The sequence below is a fragment of the Bos mutus genome, chromosome 15 (genome assembly GCF_027580195.1).
Source record: "Bos mutus isolate GX-2022 chromosome 15, NWIPB_WYAK_1.1, whole genome shotgun sequence".
Classification (NCBI taxonomy): Eukaryota; Metazoa; Chordata; class Mammalia; order Artiodactyla; family Bovidae; genus Bos; species Bos mutus.
This window is the reverse complement of record NC_091631.1, coordinates 32,927,729-32,939,034: the sequence shown is the minus strand read 5'-3', so window position 1 is coordinate 32,939,034 and position 11,306 is coordinate 32,927,729. Positions and strand designations below refer to the sequence as shown.

At 36.5% G+C, this 11,306-nt stretch overlaps 1 protein-coding gene across 1 annotated transcript; it reads right to left on the bottom strand.

The window, feature by feature from the left end:
• Positions 1-9,931: 9,931 nt before the first annotated feature.
• LOC102285342 (olfactory receptor 56A3) lies at positions 9,932-10,891 on the bottom strand. The gene has a single exon (XM_005896293.2). The coding sequence runs from the start codon at positions 10,889-10,891 to the stop codon at positions 9,932-9,934; it is 960 nt and encodes a 319-aa protein (XP_005896355.1).
• Between the last annotated feature and the right edge of the window lie 415 nt (positions 10,892-11,306).

The following is an 11,306-nucleotide window of genomic DNA, read 5'->3' as shown; positions in this document are numbered from 1 at the left end:
AGAGCTTTCACCTGCCCCTACTCTCCTGACACAGGAAGCAGTGTCTACTACCTGTTTTCAGATTACTTCAGCAGTACCATCCCAGGAATGGAAAGGAGCACAGACCTCCAATGAAGAGATAGGTCTTTCCTATCTTCTGGTTAATGCTGGTATATCTTTCTTCATGCAGACTCACTGAAGATGTAAGCACGAGGTCTGACTCCATTTGATATCGGAGCCTTGTATAGTTCCCAAAAACCTGAGGTAGGTATACCTCTTGGGCCCTCAGAGATTCTGCCCTCTGGGAACTCCTCCATAGCTGCTCCCTTTGGGACTTAAGGTCATTCTGAGACAGGAAAGTCGGGAGATGGTAGAAGAAATTATTTGCTTTCTCTGTTGGAGAAAAGACCTCTGGGAATCTAGCCCCACATTGGCATGTGCTCTGTTGGCAGTTAGTCTGTCTCCTGCATATGGGTCTTACCTACATCCCTATCTGTTTATATGTATTTGCATATTCATATTTGACATATTCCATTGATCCTATAAACTCACCCAGAAGTTCTCATGGGAATCCTTCACATGCTTAATAGATAGGGACATCCAAAATTATGCTTCTAAATGGATAGATGTTACCTTATGATGATGTTTATCATGTTATTTATAAAATTGCAAGACAAATTTGAAGAACATATTACTGAGAAAATACCTTGTGTTTTTCAGAGGGTTAATATGACAGTAACATTTCCTTCTCAGTTCTGTAATAATCTAAATAGGAAGGAATTTGAAAAAGAATAGATACATGTATATGATAACTGAATTCAGATAACTGAATCACTTTGCTGTACACATGAAACTAACAGAACATTGCCAATCAACTATGCTCCAATATAAAATTTAAAGCATCTGTTGCTCTGTGTGAGTTGACTTCATTATTTTTCACTGTGGTTCAATTTCCATTGTACTCATTATCCTTTTTGATGTAAATAAACAACACTCACATGATGAGCAATTAATTTCCCAAATATCCTGCTACTATCTACATCCTGTACACCTCTCTTTATGGATCTAGAAAGAATGTGTAGGTAGGAATGTTTTTTCATTTATGACATACAGACATATTATTTTAAAATTTTTGTTCTTTCCAAGTATAGTTGATTTATAATTCTATGTAAGTTTCAGTTATACAGTTAATGATTCACAAATTTTAGAAGTTATAGTCCACTTATAGTTATAATAAAATATTGGGTATATTAACTGTGCTGTAAAATATGTCCTTGTAGCTTATTTGTTTTGTACATAGAAGTTTGTATCTCTTAATTCTCTTCCATATTTCCCCTCCTTCTTTCCCTCTCCTCACTGGTAACCACTAGTTTGTTCTCTATGTTGGTTGGTCTGTTTCCTTTTTGTTATAATCACCAGTTCCTTTTATTTTTTAGTTTTCATATATAAATGATATTATACAGTGTTTTTCTTCTTTCTCTGACTCATTTCACCAAGCATAATACCCTCTAAGTCCATGCATGTTGTTGCAAATGATAAAATTTCATACTTTTTTAATAGTGAATAATATTACATTTGTATATATATCTTTATTTAATTAAGGTATCAATGATGTACAGCGCATTTCCCATGGGTGTACAATATAGTGACTCAGAATTTTTAATTTTTATACTTTATAGTTATTATAAAATAACGACTATATTTTATGTGTTGTACAATACATCCTTGTAGCTTATTTATTTTATATATAGTAGATTGTACCTTTTAATCCCCTACTCTTATCTTGATCCTCCCCACTGGCAACCAGTAGTTAGTTCTCTATATCAGTGAGTCTGTTTCTTTGTGATATTCAATAGTTTGCTATACTTTTTACATTCCATATAGAAGTGATATCATACAGCATTTTTCTTTCTCTAACTTATCTCACTAAACATGATATCCTCCAAATGCACTCATGTTGCTTCAAATTGGAAATTTTCATTCTTTTTTATAGCTGAGTAGTATGCCAGGGTACATATAGATATAGACAGTGATATAGTGAAAGACAGGGAGGCCTGGTGTGCTGCAGTCCATGGGGTTGCAAGGAGTCAGATATGATTTAGTGAGTGAACAACAACTACATATATATATGTGTGTATATAGATAGATAGATAGATAGATATAGGACTTCCTTGGTAGCTCAGCTGGTAAAGTATCTGCAATGCAGGAGACCACTCTTTGATTCCTGGGTTGGGAAGATCCCCAAGAGAAGGCATAGGCTACCCACTCCAGACACTCCAGTATTTTTGGGCAACAGCAATATATATATATATATATATATATATATATATATGTATATCACACACACATACACACACACACACACACACATGTATATCTTTCCAGGTTGCACTAGTAGTAAAGATTCTGCTGGCAATGCAGGAGCTGCAAAAGACCTTGGCTTGATTCCTGGGTCAGGAAGAACCCTGGAGGAGCGCATGGCAGTGTACTCCAGTATTCTTCCTGGAGAATCCCATGGACACAGGAGCCTGTGGGCTACTGTCCATGGGGTCACAAAAAGTTGGACATGACTAAAATGACTTAGCATAGCACAGCACACACACACACACACACACACATCTTCTTTATGCATTTATCTGTTGAAGGACACTTGGATTGCTTCCATATTTTGCTGCTACAGCTAAGTCGCTTCAGTCGTGTCCGACTCTGTGCGACCCCAGAGACGGCAGCCCACCAGCCTCCCCCGTCCCTGGGATTCTCCAGGCAAGAACACTGGAGTGGGTTGCCATTTCCTTCTCCAATGCACGAAAGTGAAAAGTTAAAGTGAAATCTCTCAGTCGTGTCTGACTCTTAGCAACCCCACAGACTGCAGCCTACCAGGGTCCTCCATCCATGGGATTTTCCAGGCAAGAGTACTGGAGTGGGGTGACATTGCCTTCTCCTCCATATCTTAGCTATTGTGAATAATGCTACTGTGAACATTGGGGTGCATGTATCTTCTTGAATTAGTGTTTTCCTTTTTTTTTTTCAGACATATACCTGGGGGTGGAATTGCTGGATCACATAGTAGTTCTGTTTGTTTTAGTGTTTCAGACACCTCCATACTGTTTTCCACCGTGACTTCACACATTTACATTCCCTCCAACAGGGTACATAGATTCCTTTTCTCCACATCTTTGCCAGCATTGGTAATTTGTGTTCTTTTTGATGATAGTCATTTTCGGAGGTGTGAAGTGATATTTCATCACTGTGGTTTATGATTTGCATTTCCCCTATGATAGCTGTATGAAGCATCTTTTCATGTTCTTGTTGACCATTTGCATTTCCTCTTTGGAAAATTGTCTATTCAGTTCTTCTGCCCATTTTTAAAATTCAGGTTTTTTTGATGTTGAGTTTTATGAGTTGTTTATATATATTAGATATTAATTACTTTTTATCATATCATTTCAAATATTTTCTCCCATTCAGGGAGTTGTTTAATTTTATTGATGATTTCTTTTGCTGTGCAAAAGCATATTTGTTTATCTTTGCTTTTATTTCTTTTACTTTAGGAGACAATCCAAAAAACTATTGTTGTGATGTATGTCAGAGTGTTCTGATTATGTTTTCCCCTGGGAATTCTATGGTATGCAGTCTTACATTTAGAAACTTTGTATTTCTAAAGTACACATTTAGTGCTATGTATAGCATGATGTATATCTCTCCAAGTATGACTTTAGTGGCATTTCAAAGATTTTGATATGTTGTATTTTAAATTTTTTGGTTAAAAATCATCTCTTTTCGTGCATCGAACCTGGACTGGCAACTCGTTTCATACATGATATTATACATGTTTCAATGCCATTCTCCAAATCTTCCCACCCTCTACCTCTGCAACAGAGTCCATAAGACTGTTCTATACACCAGTGTCTCTTTTGCTGTCTCGTACACAGGGTTATCGTTAGCATCTTTCTAAATTCCATATATATGCGTTAGTATACTGTATCGGTGTTTTTCTTTCTGGCTTACTTCACTCTGTATAATAGGTTCCAGTTTCATCCACCTCATTAGAACTGATTCAAATGTATTCTTTTTAATGTCTGAGTAATACTCCATTTGGGCTAGTGCACTGGGACGACCCAGAGGGATGGTATGGGGAGGGAGGAGGGAGGAGGGTTCAGGATGGGGAACACATGTATACCTGTGGCGGATTCATTTTGATATTTGGCAAAACTAACACAATCTGTAATGTTTAAAAATAAAATAAAATTAAAAAAAAAAAGAAAAAAATCATCTCTTTTTTTCCACTTTGATTTCTTCTCATGAATTAAGAGTGTATTGTTTAGTTTTCATACATTTTGTTATTTTTTCAGATATTGCTTTGTTATTGGTATTAACTTAATTTCATTGTGATCAGAGAACACACCTTGTACAGCCTGAATTATTTTAATTATATGGGAGTCATTTTATGGCCTAGAATAAGGTTAACTGTTATAAATGTTCAGTGTACACTTGAAATGATGTGTATTCTATTGTTTTTGGCTTTGGAACTATATTTTCTGGGTATTAATATAACCATTCAATTTTTCTTTTCATTAGGGTTGGTATAGAATATATTTCCATTTCTTTACTTTTAGCCAACTTGTGTTTACATTTGAAGTGTATTTCATGTAAGCAGCATTTAATTGGGTCTTCCTTTTTGTAACCCAATCTGATAAACTCTGAAGTTTAATTGGGTGTTTGGTCTACTTATTTATAATTAATGTGACTATGGCTATGGTTGGGCTTTTTTGTTTGGTTGGGTTTAAATCTATCATTTTGAATTTGTTCTCTGCTCCTTCTTCCCGACTGAATATTCAAAAAAAGTTTATTCTATCCTTTTTGTGTTCAAGTGAGTTAAAGCAATTTAATTTTGGAGGTTAGTTTAGAGATTATCCTACCCATTTCTAACTAATGGCATTCTGCCTTCAGGTGATAGTATATCATTTTGAATATAACAGAAGAACCTTACAATAATATGCTTTCATTTCTCCCTTTCTTATTTGCAGTATTACTTGTATATATTTTACAAAACTCTATTGTTATTGTTTTTGTTTAAAATCACAATTATTTAAACATACATTTATATAATAAAAAATCTAATCTATTTACACATGTAGTAACAAATTTTGATGCTCTTTGTTCACTTGTGTAGATCCATGTTTACATTTGACATCATTTTCTTCTGACTAAAGAAACTTTAAAAAAATTTATCTATTTTAATTGGAGGCTAATTAATTTACAATATTGTAGTGGGTTTTCCATACACTGACATGAATCCGCCATGGGTGTACATATGTTCCCCATCCTGAACCCTCCTGCCACCTCCCTCCCCATCCCATCCCTCAGGTTCATCCCAGTGCACTGGCCCTGAGCACCTTGTCTTATGCACTGAACCTGGACTGGCTGTCTGTTTCACATATGATAATATACATGTTTCAATGCGAGTTTCTCAAATCATCCCACCCATGCCTTCTCCCCCAGAGTCCAAAAGACTGTTCTATACCATCTGTGTCTCTTTTGTTGTCTCGCATATAGGGTTATTGTTACCATCTTTCTAAATTCCATATATATACATTAGTATACTGTATTGGTATTTTTCTTTCTGACTTACTTCACTCTGTATAATGGGCTTCAGTCTGATTCAAATGCATTCTTTTTAATGGCTGGGCAATATTCCATTGTGTATATGTACCACAGCTTTCTTATCCATTCGTCTGCTGATGGACATCTAGGTTGCTTCCATGTCTTGGCTATTATGAACAGTGCTGCGATGAACATTGGGGTACATGTGTCTCTTTCAATTCTGGTTTCCTGGGTGTGTATGCCCAGCAGTGGGATGGCTGTGTCATAAGGCAGTTCTATTTCCAGTATTTTAAGGAATCTCCACACTGTTCTCCATAGTGGCTGTACTAGTTTGCATTCCCACCAACCGTGTAAGAGGGTTCCCTTTTCTCCACACCCTCTCCAGCATTTATTGCTTGTAGACTTTTGGATCACAGCCATTCTGACTGGCATGAAATGGCACCTCATTGTGGTTTTGATTTGCATTTCTCTGCTAATGAGTGACGTTGATCATCTTTTCATGTGTTTGTTAGCCATCTCTATGTCTTCTTTGGAGAAATGTCTGTTTAGTTCTTTGGTCCATTTTTTGAGTGGGTCATTTGTTTTTCTGGAATTGAGCTGCAGGAGTTGCTTGTATATTTTTGAGATTAATTAAATAAACTTTTTTAAAGAAATAAACTAGTGAATGTAGACTTAAAAAACAAATAAATTGGCAAAATTTGTGGTCACTAGATAGTGATAAATGCTATGCAGAATAGTGATAAATGTTTAGTGATAAATGCTAAACAGACAAGGGATTAGAAAATTGTTTGTGTTTGGGGGGAATATTGTTGGATACTATTTTATTTTTTTTTGTTTTAATATTTTAATTTAAACTAATTTTTGGCTTATAGAAAATTACAGAAATAGTATGAGTGTTCCCTTTTACCCCTCATCCAATTTTCCCTAATATACTGTTTTATATAACTGTAGTACACTTATTAAAACCAAGAAATTCACTCCAGTACAATACTATTAACTAAACTCCACATGTTATTCTAACTTCAATAGTTTCCCCACTGTCCTTTTTCTTTTCCAGGATCTTATTTCCAGTATCACATTGCATTTAGTTGTTGTTTCTGCTTTATCTCTTCCATCTATAAAAACTTCTTCACTCTTTCCTTATCTTTCATGATCTTGATACTTTTGAAAATCAGTTATTTTGCTAAATGTCTCCTGATTTAGTTTTTTCTGATGCTTTTCTACTGATTCGAATGGGGCATTTTGGTATGCCTTTATTTTAAAACTTCCAAAAGTCTCCAGTACATTAACACTGGTGAAAGAAATCAAAGAGGACACTAATAGATGGAGAAATATACCATGTTCATGTATTGGAAGAATCAATATAGTGAAAATGAGTATGCTACCCAAAGCAATCTATAGATTCAATGCAATCCCTATCAAGCTACCAACGGTATTCTTCACAGAGCTAGAACAAATAATTTCACAATTTGTATGGAAATACAAAAAATCTTGAATAGCCAAAGCAATCTTGAGAATGAAGAATGGAACTGGAGGAATCAACCTGACTTCCTACAAAGCCACAGTTATCAAGACAGTATGGTACTGGCACAAAGACAGAAATATAGATCAGTGGAACAAAACAGAAAGCCCAGAGATAAATCCATGCACCTATGGACACCTTATCTTTGACAAAGGAGGCAAGAATATACAATGGAGAAAAGACAATCTCTTTAACAAGTGATGCTGGGAAAACTGGTCAACCACTTGTAAAAGAATGAAACTAGACCACTTTCTAACACCATACACAAAAATAAACTCAAAATGGATTAAAGATCTCAATGTAAGACCAGAAACTATAAAACTCCTAGAGGAGAACATAGGCAAAACACTCTCCGACATACATCACAACAGGATCCTCTATGACCCACCTCCCAGAATATTGGAAATAAAAGCAAAAATAAACAAATGGGACCTAATTAAACTTAAAAGCTTCTGCACAACAAAGGAAACTATAAGCAAGGTGAAAAGACAGCCTTCAGAATGGGAGAAAATAATAGCAAATGAAGCAACTGACAAAGGACTTATCTCAAAAATATACAAGCAACTCTTTCAACTCAATTCCAGAAAAATAAATGACCCAATCAAAACATGGGCCAAAGAACTAAACAGACATTTCTCCAAAGAAGACATAGAGATGGCTAACAAACACATGAAAAGATGATCAATGTCATTCATTATCAGAGAAATGCAAATCAAAACCACAATGAGGTACCATTTCATGCCAGTCAGAATGGCTGCGATCCAAAAGTCTACAAACAATAAATGCTGGAGAGAGTGTGGAGAAAAGGGAACCCTCTTACACTGTTGGTGGGAATGCAAACTAGTACAGCCATTATGGAGAATAGTGTGGAGATTCCTTAAAAAAACTGGAAATAGAACTGCCTTATGATCCAGCAATCCCACTGCTGGGCATACCAGAAACCCAGGAAACCAGAACTGAGAGATACATGTGTACCCCAATGTTCATCGCAGCACTGTTTATAATAGCCAAGACATGGAAGCAATCTAGATGTCCATCAGCAGATGAATGGATAAGAAAGCTGTGGTACATATACACAATGGAGTATTACTCAGCCATTAAAAAGAATACATTTGAATCAGTTCTTTTTTTTTTTTTTTTTTCAGATTTGGACATTTTAATAACTTTGGTTAAAAAAAGAAATCAGACGCCATTTATAATTTACATATAACCAGCACATGATTATAGTAACTCATTTTTACTAATGTTATTTCTTTCCAAATAAGTGTTTCTTCATCTTGACATATATATATATATATATTTAACCTCGTTTTCTTTTCTTTTCTTTTTTTTTTTTTGTTGTTTTTAATTTTATTTTATTTTTAAACTTTACATAATTGTATTAGTTTTGCCAAATATAAAAATGAATCCACCACAGGTATACATGTGAATTAGTTCTAATGAGGTGGATAAAACTGAAGCCTATTATACAGAGTGAAGTAAGTCAGAAAGAAAAATACCAATACAGTATACTAACGCATATATATGGAATTTAGAAAGATGATAACGATAACTCTATATGCAAGACAGCAAAAGAGAAACATGTATAAAACAGTTTTTTGGACTCTGTGGGAGAGGGAGAGGGTGGGATGATTTGGGAGAATGACATTGAAACATGTATAATATCATATATGAAACAAATCGCCAGTCCAGGTTCGATGCATGATATAGGAAGCTTGGGGCTGGTGCACTGGGATGACTCAGAGGGATGGTATGGGGAGGGAGGTGGGAGGGGGGTTCAGGATGAGGAACACGTGTACCCCCGTGGCAGATTCATGTTGATGTATGGCAAAACCAATACAATATTGTAAAGTTAAAAAAAAAATACAATAGCCACTGTGGCCATATCAGAGTGACAAGGTGAATCAAGAACAAACATTAAGGATCAGATGACACCAAACTTGGCACGTTTGTTTTTTTTTCTTAGTGGATACTATTTTAAATATCATGGTCAAGGAAACTGAATGGACCCAAGGGAAAGACCTATGTGGACAGAGCAACAAAAAGTAAGAAGTCCCAAAGGCAGGATGTAGTTTATGTTTTTGAGAAAGTGCCTGGGAGGCAATTTAGATGGTGTGGATTAAAAGAGGACATCAGGGAGGTAAATGAATTCCACCTAGAGAAATAAATGTCTCTCTCTTCTGGGCTACCAAAGTGCCTTATTCATGTGTTTAAATCAAACTCTTGTGACACTACAGTACAACTAATTTTACATGTTTTTGTCTTTTTCAGTAGGTCACGTGCTTTTGAACAACAGGCCGAGATTTATTTAGTTAGTTTTCCATTTTCTAATACTATGTTGAATATAAAATAACTTTTATAAATATTTTTGAATGCCTAAAGAAAAATGTTAAAATGTAACAGCTATTTTAAACACTTTTAAGCAGTTGCTTTTTAATCTTATATTTACTCTTCCAAAGTCAAAGCACAGTCTTTAAGAGCTTTTTTGCTTTAGCCACACATTTTTAAGTGAGCATAGATTTTTTTCATCTCCACTAGTTCTACTTGGGAGATAATTAGAAGCAGACAATTAGGTCAAATTAGGGGTCAAATTCATGACCCCAGGTCTGGCTAGCATGATGAGAGATTATACATCTTTATTCTTTGTCTCTGCCAGGATACCATGGAATGATAAGAACTAGGATGTGCCTCTGAGTAAGAGGAAACTGCACAGTTCATATCACTAGGCAAGAACAGGAAGAAGATTAGAACTTTATTTCTACATCTCAGTCCTTGCTTTTCAATTGTGATTTTGAGTATTCTTCGTGGAGAGCAGCAAGAATATAATTACTTTCTGCTGTCACTACCCTTCCTCAATAATTTCCAAATCCCCTGCTTAATTTCCTGAGTTCGAACACCATAGACAATGGGGTTGAGAGCTGCAGGAATGACATGGTGGAGGACATTAAGTAAGACAGGAATATCAGGTGAAACCTTTTTCTTGGCCAAATGGGTAAAAACAAAAACCAGCAGGATGGTGCTGAAGAAGAGGATAAGGATAAAGTGAGAGCCACAGGTGCTCAGAGCTTTAGCAGCTGTCTCTCTTGTATTGAGTCTAAGGACAGCTCGGAGGATGAAGATATAGGAGAGGAAGATGAGGATGAGGTCAGAGCCCAGCAGAGTCCAGGCTAAAAATAATTGGTAGATTTTGTTAAGGGTGATGTTACCACAAGAGAGCTTGGACACGGAGAGGTTGGCGCAGATACAGTTCTCAATTATATTTCTTCCACAATAATGGAGCCGTGCAGAGAGGATGGGAATAGGTGCAGTAAGAAATGTGTTTCGGGCCAAGATGAAGACAAGAGCTCTTGACACAAATTGGTTTGTGATGATAGATGGGTAGTGCAGAGGCTTGCAGATGGCCACATAGCGGTCATAGGCCATGACTAAGAAGGTGCATGATTCCATGGACAGGAAGTTATTCATGATGAACATTTGGAGGAAGCAGGCAGAAAAGCTGATGGTCCTGAGATCAAACCAGAAGATGGCCAGGACCTTGGGGATGACAGTGAGGCAGAGCACCATGTCCAGCAGGGAGAGCAGGCTGAGCAGGTAGTACATGGGCTCATGCAGAGAGGCCTCCAGCTGGATGGTGATCAGGAGGGTGGTGTTGGCCCCCATGGCCAGGAGGAAGAGGAGGCTAAGGGGCAGGGACAGCCAGTGCTGCCAGCTGGGGGACCTGACAAAACAGTTCAGGAGGAACTCAGAGGCTTCAGTAGAGAGGGAGCTGTTGCTATAAGGCAGCATTGGCAGTGACTTCAGGGAGGAAGATGTCTTTAGGTAGCTGAAGAAGAGAGAAGGTGTTAATTCTACCACAGACTCTCATGAGTGTGGATTTAACTTATAAGATCCTTGAAGATATAGACACAAGCCACCTCTTTCACTCCCATTCCTTGTGTCTAGAACATTTTTGACACACAGAAGTGGCTAATAAATTTTCATTGAATATATAAATAAATGTTTCCTATGGTTCTTTCATCTATGTATCATCTTCCATTTTCTCTTATGTGAATGTTGGAGGGCACTCACACAAGTCTGTTTCCTCCGTTGATGTTTAATGGATCAGAAATTAGTTAAGTATCAGATAAAATCAAAGGCTGAGAAAACATTATAGTTTAAAGTTTAAATTGTGTATAAATGCATTCTAAAGTGTAGATGGCAT

Coding starts and splice junctions, on each gene's coding strand:
- LOC102285342 (XM_005896293.2), bottom strand. CDS start 10,891: ATGCTGCCTTATAGCAACAGCTCCCTCTCTACTGAAGCCTCTGAGTTC.